General features: G+C 41.6%; 2 protein-coding genes across 3 annotated transcripts in view; both read left to right on the forward strand.

The window, feature by feature from the left end:
* The first annotated feature begins 5,060 nt into the window (after nucleotides 1-5,060).
* The window catches only part of plpp5 (phospholipid phosphatase 5), a 55,000-nt gene continuing 36,774 nt past the window's right edge, over nucleotides 5,061-23,286 (forward strand). Inside the window, exons 1-8 of one of the 2 annotated variants that reach the window (XR_014595646.1) lie at nucleotides 5,061-5,192; nucleotides 5,973-6,108; nucleotides 6,203-6,311; nucleotides 6,681-6,771; nucleotides 7,199-7,262; nucleotides 7,357-7,481; nucleotides 8,212-8,382; nucleotides 10,101-12,640. Coding sequence is in view for 1 of the 2 variants with exons in the window: in XM_083979664.1 (XP_083835790.1) it covers nucleotides 6,038-6,108; nucleotides 6,203-6,311; nucleotides 6,681-6,771; nucleotides 7,199-7,262; nucleotides 7,357-7,481; nucleotides 8,212-8,382; nucleotides 10,101-10,270 (801 nt within the window). In the remaining variant the exon portion in view is untranslated. Of the gene's footprint in view, nucleotides 5,193-5,972; nucleotides 6,109-6,202; nucleotides 6,312-6,680; nucleotides 6,772-7,198; nucleotides 7,263-7,356; nucleotides 7,482-8,211; nucleotides 8,383-10,100; nucleotides 13,940-23,286 lie in introns of those variants that run through there. The other variant, XM_083979664.1, reaches the window with a different exon arrangement.
* cdc45 (CDC45 cell division cycle 45 homolog) lies at nucleotides 15,184-22,011 on the forward strand. The gene is made up of 18 exons (XM_083978372.1): nucleotides 15,184-15,333; nucleotides 15,713-15,772; nucleotides 15,994-16,086; nucleotides 16,405-16,542; nucleotides 16,667-16,813; nucleotides 16,906-16,964; nucleotides 17,042-17,090; nucleotides 17,195-17,256; nucleotides 18,581-18,631; nucleotides 18,785-18,904; nucleotides 19,033-19,164; nucleotides 19,262-19,360; nucleotides 19,460-19,621; nucleotides 20,204-20,342; nucleotides 20,436-20,519; nucleotides 20,626-20,744; nucleotides 21,138-21,214; nucleotides 21,893-22,011. The coding sequence occupies exons 1-18, from the start codon at nucleotides 15,283-15,285 to the stop codon at nucleotides 21,955-21,957; spliced, it is 1,707 nt and encodes a 568-aa protein (XP_083834498.1). The 5' UTR covers nucleotides 15,184-15,282; the 3' UTR covers nucleotides 21,958-22,011.

Below are 23,286 nucleotides of genomic sequence, written 5' to 3' on the forward strand. Positions count from 1 at the left end.
AGAAGGAAAACGCTTTTTTAAAACAACAAGACAGATCCTTTTTAATTTTCCTTTTTCAAAGAGAAGTTCTGTTTTCACATTTCCTCCAGACAGTTACTGTAATTTGTATTGTAAGTGGAGGAGCCCAGCTTGTGGTCACTGGTGCTGTCTTAAAGTATTGTTAACCAGCCTTAAGTTTGATTCTGGCTATAGGAACTACTGCCCAGGTGCAGTCCATTTCAGTAACGTTGTGTACTGTGACCGCTTTGATGCTCCGTTTAAAAAAAAAAAAAATTATTTTCTTTCCTTTTTATTTTTCTTCCGTTTTGTTGATTTGCCAAACTTTTCTGAAAAGCACTTTCACACGGCTTGTCGCTACACAATTTAGCTAGGTCATATGTATACAGAAATGTATATCAAAAGAACATATGACAAGTGTTTAAAAATGGATACCTCTTCTTGTTGTAACGTTGGAATTTAAACTGTATTGTAACGTTTTTCTTTTTGTTTCGGGTCAGAAACGTGAGTGCTAAGTGTGTTATGTTTTGGGGTTGGTTTGTTTTTTGAGGAAAGTGGCCTAAGAGATGTTTTGTTTCTATTTTTCTTTTTTTCTTTTTTTTGGCACAAGTAGAAATGACTGCCGGCCTGGCTTCGTACAAAAAAGTCCTCGGTGCCCTGGAGAGGCACGTGTTGGTTCTCCAGCTGGAGAACATGGTCAAGGCTGGGCTTTCTATAAAGACATAATGGTATAACAACTGTCAAGTCCAGTCAAATGTACAAATACAAACTTCTGTACAGTGTTTTTAATCACTCATCTGTCAAATCCAATTCTTTTGTATTTATTGCACCACATTTTATACCAATTTCTTTTTCAAACACCAGTACAGTAAATTTGTCTCCCTCTCCAACACGTTGTAAGTGACTATTTAAAAAACAAGGAGAGTTTTACATATTCTATCTGTAATCTAGCCATTCATATGTTAGGTTTTTTTTTTTACATTTGGTGTAATGATTCCACATTTGGTAACAGGCGCTGCTCATTGACCTGTATTGTGACTCACTGTAATTGGTGTTAAAGCAGTGTGAAGCGGTTCAATATTGGAATGTAAAGTTTCCGTTCCCAAGCGGTTTTAGTTGCTGTTTTAACCTGGACTCATCACAGGAGGAAGCTTTCCTGTGACCGTGACTCAGCGGTTTTTCCTGCGACTTTTCCCTGGTTTCACAACTGTTTTTTTTTTTTTTTCCTTCTTCCTTTCAGAAGTTGTTTTTTTGGTTAGTTTTTCTTGTCTTTTTTTAACAACTCCAGTGGTGATCGGTGTTTAAGGCCGAGCCACGGGGTGAAACGGTGCCAACGTCCCCAGAATCATTTCAGTTCATGGCGGGTCACTTTAAGTGCGTGTGGTAGATGGGCTCAGCTGTCCATCTGTACACACCTGGTCATCAGTACTCTCTCCTCCTCTCTGACACCGTTTACAGAGGTACTGATTCAGCTTGAGGATCATTAAGGCTGTAGTGTGTGAATACTTTGTACTGACAGGTCTGTCTGTTGTACTTCTACACCAGTTAAGGTAGGCTACATAACACTTACAATGCAACAGCAGTACAAAGATGATCGTGTAGTTGAACCAACACCTCTCTAAAACACATTCAATGTGCAGGGAGGACTTACTGCAGGACTGGTGAATTTAACCATATTAGTTTTAAATAGCGAGGTGTACCTAATAAACTGACTTTAAATTAGACTATTACTAAAACCTAAAGAAGGACAAAGACGAAGGGACAGCCAGTGATACTGAAAAGTGAAAAAAAGTAGTGATGTGTGCTTGATATGAGCTCAGTTTTCCTGTTCAAATCACAACCTCCTTCGCTCTCATTGAAAAAAACAGATTTTATTCATTTGCAAATATTCCTCCCATCAGAACTTTGGTGATTTCACTTTACTGAGAAGTCAGTTTTCCCAGTGTATGTGCAACTCTGCGTCTCCTCTCAACATTTGACCCTCTAAAACCATCCTGTACTTTTACAGTTGAGGCTCGACCTCGGACAGATTGGTTTGAACACGTCCCTGTCGACCGTGCACCTACATCATCCTGCACTGTGAAGGTCGAACACTGAAGCAAAGCAACAAATAATCGCAAACTTTATTTTGGAGCAGAGAGAAAAAATCTGCACCCATACAGACACTTAATCAGAGAGAAGGAGGCAGGACAGAGGACCTGGGCTTCGTCTTCTGTGCTGTCTGTACATTTACACACTCGGCTTTCAGACCTCTCTGTAGCTCTGCTCCTGTTGTCTTTCTATCATTTCATGCAGCCTTTTAATTGAACCCTGACAGAGGACTGAGCTGGCTGGATTCTTTGTGCAGCTTTGCTCCTAAATCTTGCCAAACTCTCATGTTATTATCGATTAAGTATTCTTTATCAGGTAGTTGCATAATAATAAGACACTTTTTATTTGTATACTTAAAAGTCTGTGTCAAACTTGAATTTTTTTTATTTATTAAAGTTTTTTTGTTTTTTTTTTGGATTCATATGTGTGATTATCAGACTGCAGGCATCCTCGACTCTTGTGTGTGTGGCTTCAGAAGAAAAACTGGTCTTAAGCCTCTTTCTTTTCTTTCCTCTTTGTCTTTTCGGAGTGACTGTTGTTCAGCTGAAATGCATGCTTCCAACATTAGACACTGGTCAAACTCATTTCTGTGATCAGCTGGAGAGTCTTTGAATGCCTGATTCTAAAATGCTGACGTCTGTGTTGATCAGTGTTCCTTTTTATTTTTTTAAATATTGCACAGAGATTCTGTAAAACCGAACAGCCTTTATTTCGTTTTTTTTTTTATTATTATTTTCATTTTATTGCACCTACAGATCACATGATCATGAATTACTTTGTGCCAGTTTGTCCTCTTCTGCCCCTCTCAGCTGATAAAGCAGCAGTATTACTAAGTGTCCCCACGTGCATCATTTCATTCACTTAAAAATACTTATGTACGTTACGTTACGTCTTACTCTCAGTACAGTGCCCACTTCTGTTTTTGTTTGGAGAAGACAGCATGTTTGTTTGCTTTTAAGTGACCCTTACATACACCTGAGGATTTTTTCTAAGTGTCCAGGAATTTTCTAATTGTGATTATTATTTTTTTATACAGTAAAGTTTAGGAAGCCCCCTCCCACCTCCACCCCCACCCCACTTCTGTCAGAGGGTATGTTTCTGTTCACTGTGACATCTCTTGGTTTTTGTGCAATGTTGCCGACTGTCATTAAGTTTTTACCTGACGTTCTGTCAGAGGAGAAATAGTGTTGGAATAAATAAATAAATTCACCTTCATAAGCACTCATCTTTTTACTTGTAGTAAAATTGCTTACAGTAACTCTAACTGGGGTCATATCTATCTCTCGTGGTGTTGCTTCAAGTAAAACGTGGATGAACACAAAATACCATGTTGATTACTGTTCAGCCTGTGTTACTGCATACTGCATATTGTTGAAGAACTTGTAAATAGTTTGCATTGAACTTGCATAGAATCATGTTACTGTGGCGTGCTCTTTTTGCTTGTACAATTCTGCTTCTAAATGTGTGTGACTGTTGAGACGACACTCTTTTTGTACATGACTGTCTTTATTTGAGAATATTGATTCTGTCCTTTTTCATTCTAAAGTTGAGTTTGAAGAGTTCAGTCATGCCTGAAGTTTGACTTTAATAAAGCTGTACTCTGTCTCAGTGATACACGCCCACTGTATACGTGACTCTTTTTTTTTATTTGAAGAAAATTAAATTAGCAATATCAACATATCACCTTATGTTTATGAAAAATTACAGCATGTTATGTTCACTGTTTTAAAGATAAAGCCATCAATTGATTTATAAAAAAACATTAATAGCTAATGAAAATAATCCGTATACAACGCATTATTTAAGATCAAGATTGCCTTTTTTGTCATGTATCACAGAAATATATTTATTTATTTTACCTTTATTTTACCAGGCAGATTGCTTGAGATAAAAAATCCAAGCAAGGCCTGGACAAGAAAGCAGCAAACAAGATATACACACAAAGAAGAAGGGACAGACACGAGAGAGAGAGAAAAGAGAGAAAAAATAGATGAAAAACTTTCAAATACTGCAGCAGCCGTTCACACATATTCAGACGTGTTAAATAGTTTTATAAGAAAAAATTTAAGAAGAGTCAAAGTGCTTTTCTTTTTGGTTGGCTTGCACATAGCCCATTAGGTAGGGATGGTTGCACAGGTGAGTGTTTTATTGTCCATTTTAGGGTGTGTATTGTTTAACTTTGTGTGTTAGTGATGAAGAATTATATACAAAAAATACTTTAATTTATATAGAAGTATCTTAAAGTCCCAGGACATTTTTCTGAACCCATTGAATTGTTATGGCATAGTCTTTTTTTTTTTTTTTTTTTTTTTTTTTTTTACCTCTAGATGGCTCTCTATAACGTGACGTGGCTTCTTGCATCCATTCGTCAAGCCAGATCAAATGATCTGCCCGGCCATTTCCGGTTTATAAAGCTTAAATTCCTTGGCTTTGTCGTTATTAATCTAAATAAACTCCAGAGGTTATTGAATGAAAACATGGCTGCACATGGGCACACATTAGAGATTAATGGTATGATGGTATGAAACCATCTTGAACACATGGTTTCAAAAATCTCATTTGATCTGTAAACATCCTTTGAATATTCAAATAAATTACTGCACACTTTAAAAGCTTGCAGTATACTACTGATCATGCTAATATATGACAAATAATGGACTATGGTCTCAACACACTTAATAAAATACAAAGAAAAACTTAAAAATTGACAAAATGCCTACCAGTGATCCACCTGTGGCATTATGTAGCCTAGAAAAGAGAGAAAAATAATTTTAAATATTTTCATCTACTGATAAAAACTGTGGCATATGGATATATAGGGGACATTTCCAGGACGAATGAGTAAGAGGACCCGGGCCAGATGCTTATTTTACATTTATCTGCGCACCTTTATTTTGAAAATCCCAAGCAGGCTTAGCCCGGTGCTAACAGTTAGCTTCACAGCGCTGCTCCGCTCCGCGGCATCCCGAGTCCAGCTCCGTCTCTGTCTCCGTCTCTGTCCGCTCCTCCCGCCGCCGGCAGCAGCGGAGGATGCCGAGGCCGCGCTCACATTGACGGACAGTGTTGATATGAGAAGGAAGAGATGAGAAGACGAGCTGTCTGAGGTTTGTACCGAGCCACAGCGCCGCAGACGGACGGCCCGGAAACGGCCCAGATGTCTGGTCGGACAGATGTTGCTACCTAGCTTAGCTCAGGCTGCTAACATCCTGTCTGTGCTGCACGGGGGGCTTCGCTTTTAGCCCGTTTGTTTGGGTGTGCGCGCGGACAGAGGCCGGCAGGAGGCTGGGTCACATCCTGGCATCACTAGAAACTGTCTGAATGTGTAACTTTATTTAAATAGCAGCGTGTAGGTGTGTGTAGCAGCTGGAGATGGAGGGCACAGGTGCAGCGTGTTGGCCTGTCAGTCTGTTTATGGACAGGACAGAGGGACAGGTCCTCGCTGCTCCACCTGGTGTGTGTCCAGCAGGAAGGTGGTGGACATGTAAAGTGACCAGTGAAGACTGAGGGACAAGGCTGAGGGCTGTCTGTCTGGAGCTGGACCCCCAGGGACCCTGTGAAGCTCCAGGCTGAATGTTGATCTGATTGTGCTTTTTATGTGGATGTTGATATTTTAAAGTCAAAAATCCGTTCATGATGTATTTGTATGGTGACATAAATACACAATTTTATGAATGTATTACATGTATTTGATCTGAATGGGTCCCCTCACAGAAGAATACATATGAAATGATGGCTGGTGGCCTTCCTCTGCTGCTATTTCTTATTTGTATAGGCTACTGATTTTCATATATTTACATAGAGTATTACAGTAGCAGCTTGTATATTAGATGTTTGTATGGAGACTGACTCCATGAACTAAACCTACTCCCTGTGTTTTCCCTCAGTCCCAGTTAAAAGAAGGTGGAGTGATGATGTTTGCTGTTGACTGAAGTTCACTCCGACAAACAAAATGAAGGGGAGGCTGCTTCGCGGGTTCCTTTCGGAGGTTTCCATCCGGATGGCGCTGCTAGTGGTGTTCCTGTGAGTATGTCCTCCTCTGGGTCGCACCTGTCTGCTCATTATTGCATGCATTATTGCAAAACACAGCACCAACAAAACTCTGTGGTTCTCTTAGTGTGACCGAGCAGCTTCCTCCTTTCTACCGTGAGATCCAGCCCGAGGAGATGTGGTTGTATAAGTTCCATCGTGTGGAGAGAGATCATGTTCCCACCTCTCTCATGTTTGTAAGTATCATTATATCTACACATTTGTGAGATACACTGGGACAAATCAATCCCTCAGTTCATTTTTAACCTCCTTATCTTATATATGACTGTAGAGCACAATCATCACACAGAATGTAAACCGTATTACATCATTAGCTCATGTTTCCCCTGGTCTCCACACAAACACTGACTTCATTGCAGCTTTGAAAACAATTTCCAAGTCATTGTGTAATAAAACTGGAGATTCTGTGTGTGTGGTTAGAAATGAGTGATCTTACGTAAATCACCATATGGCTACATTACATTGTAGTTGATATTAAAGGAAGGCAGTACTTTTGAAATATGTCTTTATATATATTTGATTTGTTATGTTTTTGTCTGCGTCAGAGTGTGGCGGTTTTCACCCCGCTGATTGTAATCGTGGCTTTCACCTCCATGAAGAGGGCAGAGCGAGGAGATGTGAAAGAAGCCTCTCTGGGTAAGACACTGACTGAGCTTTACAGTTCACACTACAAATTAAGGGACCACTTTAAAATGATCAGTTTCTCTGGTTTTACTATTATAGGTATGTGTTTGAGTAAAATGAACATTTCTGTTTTATTCTATAAATTACTGACAACATTTCTCCAAAAATTCCCCCCAAAATATTGTCATTAAGAGCATTTATATGCAGAAAATGTCAACTGGTCGAAATAACAAAAAAGATGCAGTGTTTTCAGACCTGGAATAATGTAAAGAAAACAAGTTCATATACAGCTGCCATACATGTAGAGAAGCTGATTAAAGAAACATTTGAAGTGGTCTCTAAATTTTTTCCAGAGCTGTATATATTATAATAAGTCAACTAGCTTTTGATTAAAAGTATTTTTTTCACAATTCTCTTTTGTTTCCACCTTCTCTCCCAGCTGTGAGTCTAACTCTGGTCCTGAATGGCGTTTTCACCAACGTCATCAAACTTGTTGTTGGCAGGTAAAGACTGTACACACCATTACAACAACATTAGTAGGTCATACTGTCTGTCAGTGCTCCAGTGGAGGAAAGCCTAATCTCTGTTGTTCCTCAGGCCGCGACCAGACTTCTTCTACCGCTGTTTCCCAGACGGCCACATGAACCTGGAGCTGCGCTGCAGCGGTGACCCTGATGTGGTGATTGAGGGCAGGAAGAGCTTTCCCAGTGGACACTCTTCCTGTAAGAGAGGCTCTTATGTGCAATTATGTCTCTATAGCTGGTCCTTTTTCTATCATCACGCAGTAATGGAAACAAATGAAAGAGCCATATGAAGCATCTGAAAATAGACCTATAAGTGTTTTTTTGCCTCCATGCTCTGGAGTTTATTGTATATGCAAGAGAGCATTGCACATTACTCCAAACATCACTGTTGTTGTACATTATTCTTTAAAGGAATAGTTCAACATTTTGGCAAATTCAACCATTGCCATTATCCTTATAGTCTTAGGAGTAGGTTCATTACCTTTAATTGTCAGTGCAAGCTGTTTTTAGATAGCGTGGTGAATGTGCAGGTCACAACTTGTCCATGAGAGCGTTTTGGAGTTTTTGGATTGTGTATTTGATGAGAGCTCATGTCTCTGCTCCGCCGTTCTAAAAATAGCTTGTACTGGCAATTAAAGGTAATGAAGCTACTCCTAAAAAGACTATAGGGATTATGGCAATGGACCAATTTTCCAAAAATGTTGAACTATCCCTTTAACGCTGAGGTTAAAAATAGAATAACAAATGCTTTTATTTTGTTGTCTTGAGTTGCTCTTTTAATTGGCTTGTTCTTTCTTGTAACTGCAGTATACTGATCGGTAAATACTCAGCCTGAAATAGATGCGGTGGTCATTGTTGGTTTATGAAGCTCCACTATAGACAAAAGCCGTATAAAACTCCTCTTTTGACCTGTTCTCTGTGTTGTCAGTTGCCTTTGCAGGTCTGGGCTTCACAGCGCTGTACGTTGCAGGGAAGCTGCGCTGCTTCAACGCAGCAGGTCAAGGGAGAGCGTGGCGACTGTGTGCCTTCCTCACCCCATTACTGATGGCGTCCGTGATCGCCCTCTCCAGAACCTGTGACTACAAACATCACTGGCAAGGTCAGAGTCACACACAGAGTTCAGACTGGCACAAAGCATCGTGCAGCAAACACGGACACATTCTCATTTCACTGGTTCCCACCAGAGGAGGTTCTGTCAAAGTGTCCAAATCTTTTTTTGGTTTTCACCAGCCACACGCTGAGCTTCATCCTGTCAACAATGGTTTTTAAGTCGGTGTCAAAGCTGCATCTGTTGTGACTTTAATGTGTTGATAATGACAATTTTGAGTTTCTTTTACACCTCCACCAAGAACTAGATGAGGTCCAATCCACTTCATGTACATAGCAAAACATAAAAGTTTACCAAGTGCTGCACAGTGGCTAACGTACATACACATAATATTTAAAATAAATGCGTAAGAGCCATAAAAGAACACACAGATTAAAAGTACAATAAAATGAAAATAAAAAGACAGAAAAGAACAGAGGTCACACAACTCTCATGCTAAAAGTTAAAAGCCAAAGAATAAAAATACGTTTTAAGATGCCATTCAAAAGTATGTAGGGTAGGGGACATTTTTATTTCAAGTGGTACTTCATTCCACAGAAGACGCAGAGCTGCTCAGCTGACCTCAGGGGTCACCAGGGAGTGTAGACGTACAAGAGGTTAAGAAATGTATTGAGGAGCAAAACAAATGGTGATGTGCTCATGTTTTCTAGTTCCTGGAAGTGAGGAGCAGCAGTATTTTGGACTGTAACTGTAAGCGTGCCAGCTTTTCATGTGTCTTCACTCCACTGTCTTTATGTCCACATTTTTCTTAGTCAAGGCAGGCAGTTTTACATTTTATGATCACATGCTGCCACACATCCTCCACTGATGTATTTCCATTATACAGCCCTCAATAGGTAATCTATATTAAAGCAGAAGTAAGCGATATATTTGTGTTAATATAAGTCTTAAATAGTTATATCTTCCGACAGCAATCACTTACATAGAGTGTTTGGACCGAAACACGGGTCTGTCAGTCACTCTGCTCTGAGCCAAGGAGAAAACATTTCTCGTATCCTACAGTTTTTATCCAATGAGGAGAGAGAACGGCATGCAGGGCTGTGTGTGCAGCCAAGGGATGCGCGTGAACGTGGTGACGTAGGGACGAGGACTGTTATGGTGCGTTCAAGGCAACCCGTAACTCGTGTTTTTCCGACATGTGAAGTCATACCAGTTCGATCTGGTACGAGTTCACGGGTCGGAAGTTAAGAGTGGCCGTTATAGTGACTTTCACCGGTAAAACAGGTCGGAAAAACACGAGTGGGTTGCCTGGAACGCTACAAAATCGTAAGTTGTGACTTGAAGCTGTAATTTACGGTTTCAAAAGCCTGCCTGGAACGCAGCATTAGCCAAAACGACCGGATCGCTTACTTCTGCTTTAACACACTCAGTTTGCATACAGCTGAATCATCATGAACTAACTGTGATAAATCAAATGTTTTGGAAAGCTGAGTTCACTGTCACTATCCACACCCAGGCCTAACCCTAACCCTGCCAGACCTGTTGGATCAATTCGAGTGAAGTGAAGGAGGCTGAGAGATCTCAAAAAGCAACGCATCGATTTTCAAGAACAAAATCATTGTAACTTTTCCACATTAGTTTGATGATCTTAAACATTTACGTGTGATAATACACAAAAAAACTAAGAGATCAGGAAGAGGGCTAAGAGTTTTTCAGGGTACTGTCTGTGCTGCTCCTGAGGATGTGCTCTGTGTCTCTTGTCTTCTCAGATGTGCTGGTGGGTTCTCTGCTGGGTCTGGCCTTCGCCTGGCTGTGCTACAGGCAGCATTACCCTCCGCTTCAGGACCCCGACTGCCACAGACCTCTGCGTCACAGAGAGACTGTTCCCGCCGCACAAGAACGCAAGCTGGCTAACTCCAACTACATCCTCCCCCTGTAGGACAGCTCTAACCTCACTACTTCTCATTTACACGGGGTTACATGATCAATTCTTCTTCTTCTTCTGGTTTTCACACACTTAGGGCTGGGCACTATATCTATTTATTGTCAATCCTCCATCAATATAACTGTAATGTAGGGAATTTCTTTCTGTTAAGGTGACACACGGTTTGCTTTCTGAGCTGAAATGACTAACTCATTGAGTCGGATCTCTCTCCAACGGTTTCTGAAGCACTTAAGATTTGCTGGAAATAACTGTCGCCCTTTGTTAAGGCTACAATGATGTCATTAGTTTGTGGTTATGTTAGCGCTGGAGCGCCTCTGGTCTTCTGGACACGTGCTTTAGTTGAGACATTGTTTTCCATACAGCCCAGCTCCACACACCCTGTGTATTGTGCCTATAGATCACATGACTTTAAACATTCACAACAGCTGAGCAGGTCAACCACACAAAAGCACTGCACTAGTAGTCCACTGCCCATCCAGCTCTGGCTCAGCTGCTGTGACACAGTTTCCCATTTAGGGTCACTATTTTGTGATTGTTTTTTAGACTTGCGACTTTTTAAAACAAGCAGGGTTGAGGTTTAAGGCAAAAAAAAAAAAAGCCTGTGTACAGTATTTTCATTTCTGTGCATGGAACAAGATTTTGTGAGGAGAGTGCGAGCTCAAAGATCCATTCAGTCTGCACCGGCATCTCACGGTCCTGGAGCCGCCTCGGTGAAGCATGGTGGAAGCAGGCCACGTCGGCTCCCCGTCAACAGTGGAACCGGACAAAGCCCGGGCTGCCAGACGCCCCCAGTCACCGAGCATCAGTCAGCTGGAGACGCATCAAAGAGGCCGACCCGGTGCCACACGCTGCAACAGTTAACGGCCGTCTCCTGAGCCAAGGGAAGGAGGGAATGCCCAGAACATCAGCTGTATGTAGTCCCAACTATTGGCCGATGAACAGCTTGATTTCCGTTGTCGGGGGGTGTTAGAGAACCTTCCTCCTCCTTTCTCCTCAAACACTATTGTTACACTTTGAACACAGATTCATCCTGCTGGCCACCCAGTCACAACACCACCTTTTTAAGCCCGTATAGGAAGAGACCGGCCGACGGTTGCTGCATAACTTAAAGCTCACATTCATCGTCACGTGACGGCACATGAGCCGGCAGAGAACAGTGATGAAAAAGCACCAAAATAATATGTGAATCTTTGAGCTCTGACTCTCCTCACCCTACAATGCTTGACTTTTCAAGAGGAGACAGGGCAACAGGTGACGACGTGGGCTGTTATATCTGAGAGGGGGGTGGGTGACACGGATCAAATCCCCTGTCATGCTGTATGCTGTTGTATACCATGATATATTTTGTGGTAAAAAAAACATTTTCTGAAAAATTAGTATTGGATAAAATAATCAGATGGGAATGTCTTTGTTGATCCACAATGTTTATTATTTGAATTTAAGCTACTACATCGTAACACATGATGCCACAGTCAGAAGAAATTTAGTCCAGCCTGGCGATCTGCAGCATCATCAATGCAATCCAATCAGAGAAATGAGGAAATAACTGGCAGGACTCTGTCATATTCTTGTTGTCAACAAATCCCAGAAGTCAAAAGGCTACAGTGTGGTAGTCTGTAACAAAATAGTCAAAATGTCCTTTCTTTCCCCTGCAAGTAATGCTTTGTTGAGGACTATTTTGTGTGGCGGATTAACAAACATTCATCAGGAGCTGTATGGTACAGAGGAATAGACGGGCTTCACCAACAAAGGAAATCATTCTCTGGTCTTTTCATGAGCTTTGTTGACAATAAGAAAATAAATGTATCCCGTAAAGCAACGATTAGAAACACGACGTTCAAATCTCCATCCTGTCACAGTGCCCACCCCTACCTGACAGTAACCACCTCAGTTGCATTTAAAGGCAGGTTAATCAAAGATCATTTGTCAGCACCGCACCTTTAGTCTCTGCATTCTTTGCTCTGCTGCCTCTGTCGAGTGCTTTAACTTTCTCCGTCTTCCTACGATATCGTTTGAATGTTTCCATTCACAGATTTCACAGATAAACATCCCGATGTAGCAGCTCCGCTCGACTCTTCTCGCAGCTTTTGCCGTGCCTGCCGTATTTTAAATTCTCTATCACAAAGACTGGACAGCACATCTGATATCATTACATGTGAATAAATGACTGTAAAAAAAAAAGGTTTTACTACATCGGTGGTCTCAGGCTTACTGTAGGTCTGGTTTTTGTTACTGCACACTCTTCTGCCAGCCTGTCCGAAGAGAGAGATTTGTCTCTGATTAGCCTACGTGGGGTCAGACTGTAATCTCTCCAGGTGACGGTGCTAGCCTCCCAGTGCTCTCGCTGGTCAGGTTTTCTATCCTGTTAATAGTTTTATTAGCATGTGACCTCTGGTGGTTTTGTCCTTCTTCCCTGGTACTTTTCATCCACTTCTTTTTTTTCTGTTATATTTTCATTTCCACTTATTTGGGATCTTTCTGTATTTTTTTTTCTTTATTTGTGTGTAATCTGTCCTTTAAGTATGTGTAATTGTAAGGAAACGATTTAGCTTGTGAACGTCTTGCAGGGTCAAAGCACTTTTTTGCTCGTTGCTGTGGACCGAGCTGAAAACAGCTGATCACAGTGGTTTCAGACCAAACCTGGCAGAAAAAAACAAACAGATGAATTTGTGCCTTTGTTTGATACATCGCTTTATGGCTCTCTGTTAAAGAATGGAGTGTGTACTGCATGTAAGAGAGTGCGCTCTCTGTCACCTTAACTTTGTTTTGAACCTTTACATTTTATTGTTTTACAGTGTAGGCTATAGGATTCATTTGTGAAGATATGACATGGTGTTTAATTGTGGCATGCTGCCTTTCTTTACCTCAGAAAAACTTTGTGTAATTTCTTTCCATACCTTAAATTGTAAATGTGAAGATTTCTCTGTGCAAAGTGTAAAATTTACATCTGAGGAATGAGACAGGAGGTGGAAAACCTCACTTTTTACAGACCTTTGGGACAAATATGATCTTACTTTACTTAGTCATTCTTGCAGGTATTTATGAGAAGATGTATATGTCTAGGTATATTTAATTTGGGGGCATGTATGGAGTTTACTTGAATTTTGAAATTGTTTGTTTACCTTAATGATAATGCTATTTCATGAAACAGGAAATGTATTTGTTGTGGGCACATGGGTTGTTGGGGGATGTTTCAGACAAAAAAAAAGACTGCTGCATTTTTCTAAGATCCTGCATGTTTCACAGCTACATAGCAATGCATTTTCCTCACTTCTTCCTTCCATATCCCCTCCTGTAGGGTTGGGGTCCATGTCTATCAACTTATGTGATTATCATTACATGCATACTGTATCCGGTTGGTGATCATGCCTTGTCTCCTTCAGATCTGTTGTCATGACAAGGAATGAGACATAAACTTGCCTATTTGTGTTATTTATGCCATGCCCATGGTCATCTGCTGGTAGGACCATACAGCAGCCGCTCCTGCTGCTACAGTATCCTGATTGTACATGTTGTGATGCTTTTAATGGATCTTTTGGTGGCACTAAACAATGTTTCTAAATAATCTTGGAGTACACACTGTCTTTTGCTTATTTTCTCTTGAGTCACCAATCCTGGTTCTCAGTACGTGTGATGACTCAGGCATTTGACAAACTACATTTTAGTGTAAGGGATATAGTAAGAAAGTTGGCATGTAGTAACCTGATAAACTTACTTGCAATATATTTGTTCCAAATGTATAATTGGTCAAATTTTGCAGCAGCTTGAGCTGCACCAATAAAAGTACACAGAAAAGCAGTATTTACTTTTAATTACATTTTTATTTTAAAGCTGCGACTTATACACTTTCGTTGCAGATGATTGTACAGTACATCTTATTGTTTTAATGCTGATCCTTGGAATTCAATTTAAATTTTAACAAGAGGGAATGACAAACCTATCCCCCTGCACATTTCTAGGGAATTATTTTCAATTTCATTGAATTAAATTTACCATTTTTTTTATTGGTGATTATTATTTGTTTATGTTACATTTTGTTTTCTTTTTGCCTAAAGGCTGTAGAACTTTGGATATTAGTTTCCCATACGTATCTAAAAATATAAGATCCCACACCCCACCCCAACATACTTAGGTTGTGTCCTTTACTTTTAAGTGTGGCCCTCATCACCCTACATTAAAGTATGAACAATACTTTTTAAATCCAATGATTAGAATAAACTGGTATAGTTGTGGGTTGATTGTATTCTGGCCATTGGCAGGTCTCTAAACTTAGTCAACGTCATGGTTTGCAGCAAATTAAATGACAGATTAAAAAAAAAAAAAAAAAAGCTTTTAAAACTAAAGGAAGTTAAGAACATAATTAAATACAAATTAAAGTAAAGATGGCAAAAGCAGTGGAAGATAGAAAGGAAGGTATAGGTTATAGAATTCAGAGGAAAGTAGGAGATGTGGAGGGAGAGCCAGGAGGGAAGAGGTAGTTTTCTACATGCAGCAATGAACAGCACATTATAGCTACAAAATAGGTATGACACAAGGGGCTGTGATTATTGTGGTCTTGAGGAGACAGTGGAGCATGTTTTACTTCATTGTAGGAAATATGAAGCAGCCAGGAGGCAAATGGTTCAGGACCTAAATAGGACAAATGGAGCGTACGTAATCTGTTTCACAGAATCTGAGAGAATATAGGTTCTTTTTTCTTCTTTCAAACAACAGATATGAACAGATCTTGATTCACACTCCTAGTCAGTTGGTGGCGGTAACGCACCATAACGCTGTTTGCCCTAAAGAAGAAGAATAAGAAGAAGTCAACGTGATGACGTCGCTTCAAACGTATGACGTTACGTCGTGTTCCTCCCCAGTGATTGGTCGGATGTGACGTGCAGGTTTGGCGCCACATTTCTGAAGCAGAAAACGCTCCGTTGCTGACAACAAACCAAAATAAGTCGCTGTTGATGCCCCTTTAACGGTCTTTTACCGAGTCAGTCTCATCTTTTAACTTTTTAAAAATGTTCATCACGGACATAAGAAAGGACTTCTATGACGTCGTGTCCAACCAGGTAGGTCTCCGCTCTACAGTGTAAACTTAGTTAGCTAACCTGAACCGTGAACGGGTTGGATAAGGAAACGCAGCTTACTACACCGAGCGACTAGTCCTCCGTCTGCTACCCTGTACTGTCCTAAGAGGATATTATATAACGTTATATTAAATGACCGATACGGTTAGTACACCGTTAAAGCGTCAATGTCCAACACTCATTCACAACATTACGCGGAACAAAACAGAACCAACCCGTAGCTTTCCTCTTCACCGCAGAGTTTGTCGGTTTGTTTTCTAATGTCTCACAGTAAAGTAAGTCAGTTATATATGATTGTGTAAAGTATGTAAACTAGAATATAACTCAAACTGTATGTGCTGCTATGTCACTTTGTTTCCAGAGAGTGGCGCTCCTGGTGTCGTCAGACATCGACGCTCTGTGCGCATGTAAGATCCTCCAGGTAAGACAAGACACACCTGCTGCTGTCAGCTCACTGATGGAACATAGTTAATCAGATTAACATTTCTGAGATCAAACTAATGGATGCTGACCCGATGTTTGTTATACTTTTGTACTGTCTGTAACACATTTAATAAAAAGCTTAATTTTCAGTGACCCACTGGTTCATAATGAATAAGTGGAGTACAAAGCTGTTGCTGAATCTCTGTGTCTCTTCACCAGGCGCTGTTCCACTGTGACCAGGTCCAGTACACACTGGTGCCAGTTACAGGCTGGCAGGACCTTGGCACTGCCTTCCTTGAACACAAAGAACAGGTATGGTCAAATCAGACCTACCTTGTTTTTTAATCATTTAATTTATGCACACATTACAGGGCAGTTAGACAAGTATAGGACAGTGTGGGACAAGGGGCAATTACAGAACAAACCAACAACATAAGACAAAACAAAGCAAGGGGGAAGGGGGGGGGGTTGTGTGTCTGTTACAGAAGGTCAAAGGAAATCCAACCTAACCTCAACACCTGAATATCTGACAGAAGCATAAACAAACAATATAAACATAAGCATAAACAAGTTGAGGGTTTACAGGCTGTCTCACCAAAGACAATGTATTGTCACTGTGTTGTGTTGTAGTTCCGATACTTTGTTCTCATCAACTGTGGGGCTAATGTGGACCTCCTTGAGATGCTGCAGCCAGACGATGACTCCGTCTTCTTCATCTGTGACACCCACCGTCCTGTAGACGTGGTCAACGTCTACAACGACACCCAGGTGACTGATGATGGCCAGTCCAGCTTCAATGATTGATAATGATGGAGAGAAAACCTCCACAACTCAGCCCATTACATTTCACCCTAACCCTGCAACATATGAACTCCTGTCATCTCATCCACAGATTAAGCTTCTAATAAAACAGGACGATGACCTGGGCGTGCCCTCATATGACGACATTTTCCGAGATGATGAAGAAGAAGGGGGTGACTCTGGGAACGAGAGCGATGAAGGCTCTGAGCCGTCTGGTAAACGGAGGAGGTTCGATGAGGTAGGTGACCAGAGCTGGAGCCAATCGGAGCAGCAGCGGATGTAGATCTACTGTGGACGGTGTGGTTCATGCTTGTCATCCTGTCGCTGCAGGGGGCCGTGGAGAGGAGGATTGAGAGGCAGCGAGCCAGGAGGGAGTGGGAGGCACGAAGGTGAAGTGTTTCTGTGGAGATGTAAGCAGTGTGTTTGTGTTAAATGAACTGATGCTAACGTTTGACTCGTCTCTCAGGAGGGAAATCCTGTTTGACTACGAGCAGTATGAATATCACGGGACTTCTGTGAGTAGCAGTTCTTAAAGCTTTTCTTTTCTTTTTGACTTCTACCTTCATATATTTGGTTGTCATTCCTGAAAATGTCTGTTTTCATCTTTGTATCGTGTCAGGCTGCCATGATGTTTTTTGAGCTTGCGTGGGTGTTGACTAAAGACACCAAGGACATGCTCTGGTAAGTCACCTGATCATTCTGGTCACATAGACCTGATTATAGAGACATTTTATACAGGCGGCCGCATGCATCAGCTACAACTCTACACCCACTTGATACCGTTTATCATTCAGCCCTGAGATTAATTACAGGTGACAGCTACAACACTCATCATTGTGACCTGGATTCTAAAGTTGAATGGCCCTGTGATAGACACCGGATTTTATTTATTTTTAAAGCTCTCACTGGTCTCTTACCATCCTATATTAACTCGTTATTTAGTATCTTTTATTTTAAGTCTCTATCATACTGACTGGCTCACACTGCAGGTTCCCTCTGTTAAAGGGATAGTTCAACATTTTGGCAAATTGGCCCATTGCCATAATCGCTATGGTCATAGCAGTAGGTTCGTTACCTTTATTTGTCGGTGCAAGCTATTTTTGGAAGGCTCATGGGATTTCTTGGTTTCCCTCATCAAACTCATCAAATACACAATCCAACAACTCCAAAACGCTCTGGTGGACAAGTTGTGACCTGCACATTCACCACGCTATGAGATAATAACGGTACGTTACGAGACAGAGTTGTTTTAGAGGCAAATGCAGAGACTGCTTGACGAAAAACTGCCCCTGATGCAATGCGCATCAGCTGCTTTGCATGAATTTACCTCGAAAACAACTCTTGTCTCGTAACGTACCGTTATTATCTCATAGCGTGGTGAATGTGCAGGTCACAACTTGTCCACGACAGCGTTTTGGAGTTGTTGGATTGTGTATTTGATGAGGGAAACCAAGAAATCCCATTAGCCTCAGTAGCGTAGCTCTGAGCGGCTCGGCTCCACCGTTCTAAAAACAGCTTACACCGACAAATAAAGGTAACAAACCTACTGCTATGACTATTATGGCAATGGGCCAATTTTCCAAAATGTTGAACTATCCCTTTAACATTCAATTTGGAAAGTCCAGTTTTTCTTACTGTGTGCACCTGCAACCTGGAACACTCTGCAAAACCATCTGAAACCTACCACACATTTTATCATTTAAATCCATAACTGCATCTTATTTTACCTCCAGCTGCTCCTGTTTTTAACCAGACTTCTCTGTTTTCAGTTTATCTTTGTCACTTTTACTTTGCTTATGTATGTTTCAAACATTTTGTGTTTTGTCTTGTCCTCAAATGTTTTGTGTTTTGTCCCGGCTATATTGTAAATGAGGTTGCTCCTCAATGTATTTCTGAATTTAAATAAAGGTTATAATAATAATAATAATAATAAATTCTCTATCCATTTATCACATGAACATGTTGTTATTGCACAGTGACTGTACTGTGTGTCATTGTTTTGCAGGTGGGCCATCATCGGGCTGACAGACCAGTGGGTTCATGACAAAATCACACAGTAAGAGCGTCCTCACTGTTTCCCTATAGAGTTGAAACACCCTGCTGTCATTCACCGCTCTCTGTTCATTATTGGATACCAGATGTTTATTGTTTGTTTGCATCGAGTTGTTCATGTGTACTGAATGAACCTCGTGTCCCTTGTTCTTTCTAGTATGAAGTATGTCACTGACATCGCCACAATGCAGCGCCATGTTTCCCGCCATAACCACCGAAATGAGGATGAAGAGAACTCTCTCTCCATCGACTGTATGAGGATCTCCTTTGAATATGAGTATCCTTAATAACTGCTGGGATCTCCCACACACACTACAACAACCACTCCCAACCTTTTGGAGCGACTTGGTTTTTTGTTGTTTTTTTTCCCCCCTTTGTCTGTTGCTCCCTGACTTCCTGCTTCAGCCTGCGACTCACCCTCTACCAGCACTGGTCTTTGTATGAGAGCATTTGTAATTCCTGCTACACGTCGTGCAACTTCAAGCTCTGGACGTTAAATGGACAAAAGAAACTCCAGGAGTTCCTGGCTGACATGGGGTAAGAGCTCCGTGTCTGTCGAGGTCAGCCTGATGTGAGATGGAGTTCACTGGTTTTCTTGCTGATATTTGATGTTTGTTGTTTCTGCTTGTTCCAGGCTACCCTTGAAACAAGTGCGGCAGAAATTCAATTCCATGGACCTGTCAATCAAAGAGAATCTAAGGGACGTCATTGAAGAGTCTTCTAATAAATATGGGTAAGAATCTAGAAGAGACTGAAAGAGATCATCCACACTGTCTTTCAGTTTCCTTTTCACGGGCTGTACACAACCCCCCACCCCTCCCCCCTCTGTCAGAATGAAGGACATCCGTATCCAGACGTTTGGTGTCCACTTTGGCTTTAAGAACCGTTTCCTGGCCAGTGACATGGTGCACGCCACCACCGCTCTGCTGGAGAGCACAGAGAAGGACGAGAGCGACGGCGACAACTTCATCAAGGCCCTCGACTCCCTCTCCAGGTGAGAAGCAGGAACTAAAAGACCCCTCACACTGCTGTCACAATCCAGACTTTTTAGTCCATGATTAATTGCCAAAGAAATAATTGTTTAACGTCTTACTCAAAAGCTCTACATCGATACATGCTCATTGAAATGCAGTTGTCGAATATAAGAGACAAAGCTCCTCCAGATAAACAGTTTGTGGCTCCACTCATGTGTCATTAAACCATAGAGGAAGAAGGGGGCTATGTGATGATGTCATTAAAAGAGGACCAGTCAAACCTCAAACGGTTGAAAACAGCATTTGTAATGAGTTTAAGTGGACAAAAGTTTCAGCAGTATTGTGCTACATTTTGGTGAAAGTTGCAAAACTGTAGCATGTATGGGAAGTATGATTTCCGAAGAAGAAGAAGGAAGCTTTTTGATACTGCAGTGGTTCAGTCTGATCTTGCAGTGCAACATGCCCAACATCAATGGAGTCCATGAAGGAGTCCATTTCAGTTTTGGTTAAATAAATGGTGAAATATAAATGTTTATTTATTCAATGATGTTGAAGACCAGCACTGAACTCAGTCTATAAAACGTGTGTGTGTCTGTGTGCAGGAGTAACCTGGATCGTCTCCACTCCGGCATCGACCTGGCCAAGAAGAAGCTGATGGCTATCCAGCAGACTGTGGCCAGCTGCATCTGCACCAACCTGATCCTGTCCCAGGGCCCCTTCCTCTACTGCTACCTCATGGAGGTAGGTGTCTGTCTGACTCACATGTGCTTGTCGGCTGTTGGTGTACAGGACGTGCTGCTGATGAATCCCCCCCTCCTCCTCTCTGATCTGTAGGGAACTCCTGATGTGAAGCTTTTCTCTAAACCCATGGCCTTGACTCTGCTCTGCAAATACCTCTTGAAGGCCTTTGTCCATTCAGTGAGTCTCTGATTGCTTTCAAGACTGATTGAAAATGTGAAGGGAATAGACTGAGAATCTGCTTTAATGGCGCTCTCTCCACCCTCACGCTGTCTTTGTTATTCAGACGAGGAATAAACGCTGCAAACTGCTTCCCCTCATCATGGCTGCGCCCAAGGATGTGGAGAAGGGAACCGTCATTGTTTTGGGAATCCCACCAGAGTCTGAGACCTCTGACAAGAAGAAGTAAGACCTGACAACACATCTGGCTCTGCACAAAGTCACTTGACCTGAATGAATGAAACTGCAGCATCTGCCTTAAGAAGCTTCTGTTTGAAAGAAACATGATGGGACAATCTGTTGCAGTGATCTGTCAGCACACAATTAAAACATTATAATGACAGATTTTCCAGTTTTAATTACACTTATTTTCATCATCATACAGTATTTAGATGTACAATATCTTGACTTGACTTAGTTTGCATTTTTTTTGTACAACCAGTGCCTCCAAAAGCTGAAGATAACTGTATTCAGTTTACCCCCAAGATACATACAAACGAACCAAAAGCCTGCAACAGACATGTGAATGTAAAGGTCCATTATTTCAGCTCTAATCTTGTCTCTTCTCTGCTCCATAAGTTTCTTTGGCCGAGCGTTTGAGAAAGCTGCAGAGAGCACCAGCTCCAGAACTCTTCATGACAACTTTGATACATCGAGTAAGTAACGGCTTCATCCACTGTTTTAATGTGACGGGGTCTGATCAACCAGTATCAGGACCAGTTCCAACACAACCTTAAATCAAGTCATTGTTTTTTCATTGGTTAATGCACAGCTGTTTTCTGGGTGCAGGTCAGTGGTTAGATCAGGGAGGTATAAACACTATTTATTTTTATTTTTTTTACTTATTTATGTAAGATATTTATTGATAGGATAGTGGAGAGTACCCAGTTTACCCAGTGTACCCAACAGAACACAAATGTATGCTTTCATTGGGGACGCTATTAATGTAACATTAATAATACCATTATTCATTTTTAACCACTTGACCACGCTATAAACACACATTTGACATAACATGAATAAACTCAATGTGGTGTTCAATGAATCCATAGATGAAACTTAACAGAAGATGCTGGAGACGTTCTCCCACTCATACTCTAGGTGGCAGCATCTCATTTGTGTAATTGACAGTCCAGCTCTGAGTTGAGTCCACACACTGTGGGGCTTCATGAGGTGAATGACACTTGCAGGTCCTGCTTCATTTGAAGAGAAGGTCCAGGCTCCAATATTTATTCACTTCTCTGGATGTTATGTCCCCAAACAAAACAGGTTCCATAGAGATGTGTGTGTTTTCTTCATGCACTTATACTGTACCTGTGCTTTTCTCTGTGCAGTAATTGAACTGAAGACTGAGGACAGGAGTAAGTTTCTGGATGCGCTCATCACCCTCCTGTCATGAGGAGCTTCAGCTCAGAGGAACCGTGGGTCCAGGCTGTTGGCTCCAGTTTTTAACCGTGCTGCGAGTGTAATGGTGTCTTTACATCAGATGTGACCGGTGTCCATCAGACCAGAACTTTATCTGTCTTTTGTTTTGTTTTTAAGGGTTTTAATGAGTTTGTGTATATTGTACAGTCTTTGTAAATGAGTGGAAGTCTTAATTTTGAGTTTTATTCTTGTCTGTGTATGTGAGTAGTAACATTTTAAACATGTGTAATAAATCATATTAAACGGCTTAAATACAGCAAATGGCCAAAGTGGTGTTTGTTGTTTTGATGGAGGGTTCACCTCAGACTTCACATTCGGACTTTAGTTTGACATGATTAGGATACTGCAGTTTTTACAGTCTAAACAATAATATAAGATTCACAGTTAAATGTGTCCCAGTGTTTTTAGAGTAAAGGAAGTGAGTCAGATTAACGACTTTTATCAGCTCCTCCACTGCAGTATTTAAGAGCTGTACTAAAAACCATAGAAACAGCTGTTTGCAGCCTGACAGGTGACAGAGTAGAGTTCATTAAACCAGTTCATGATCTTCAGTCCTGAAGCTGCTTCATTTGAAATGTAAATATTCCACAATGGGGAAAAACTGGTTAGTAGGTCTCTGATACTCTTTTTCATGTTGGCTGCCATGGTGACTCATGCTGAGAAGCAACATTGTCACTTGTTGTGGGCAGAGAGGATACAGCACATCCACTTGTAACAAGGAAACTGAAACTTTCTCCTGTGACAAAACAAAGAGCTGGCAGTGTTGACTGTTGGCAGAGAAGGTGACCCGGCCCGCACTGTGTTTTCATCCTGATCCAGTCTTTTGTTTTGCTGACGCACTATTTGTGGCTCCATGGAAAATACATGTGGCTCTTGGTGTACTGTATGTGTGAGACTTTTGAGTCGAGCTTTGGAGGTGAATGAACATCATCTCATCTCCTGAGCTCAGCTCGGTCATGTGGGGGAAAGGTGAGGGCTGCGACCCTGGCCCACATTGGAGAATGTAGGCCGCCCCCGGTTGTGGTCCGCTGCCAGAAAGTGACTGGAAAGGTGGGGCCTGAGCCGGTCCCCGAGGGGTCATTGAGATCCTTATCGCTCCTGGATCAGGATGAGATCATGACCTTGAGTGTGAAGGGTGTTTGGGTGGTTTCGGTCCAGGAAAGTCCCGCCTGAGTGGCAGCAGTGGGACTGAAACGTGCCACGGTCTGCATCGTGCTGCGGCGCGGGATGTTAACGCAGACAGTTTTATTGTCGTCGGACAGGATGCGTGCGTCATAATCACTTAATTGTGTGTGAATGTGTA

Source organism: Trachurus trachurus (genome assembly GCF_905171665.1).
Source record: "Trachurus trachurus genome assembly, chromosome: 9".
Classification (NCBI taxonomy): Eukaryota; Metazoa; Chordata; class Actinopteri; order Carangiformes; family Carangidae; genus Trachurus; species Trachurus trachurus.

Excerpts from the sequence above, each read along its gene's own strand:
- cdc45 (XM_083978372.1), top strand. The coding sequence starts at position 15,283 with ATGTTCATCACGGACATAAGAAAGGACTTCTATGACGTCGTGTCCAAC. Across the intron at positions 15,773-15,993 it reads GCGCATGTAAGATCCTCCAG|GCGCTGTTCCACTGTGACCA; the intron begins GTAAGACAAGAC and ends TCTCTTCACCAG. Across the intron at positions 19,622-20,203 it reads GCCCTCGACTCCCTCTCCAG|GAGTAACCTGGATCGTCTCC; the intron begins GTGAGAAGCAGG and ends GTCTGTGTGCAG.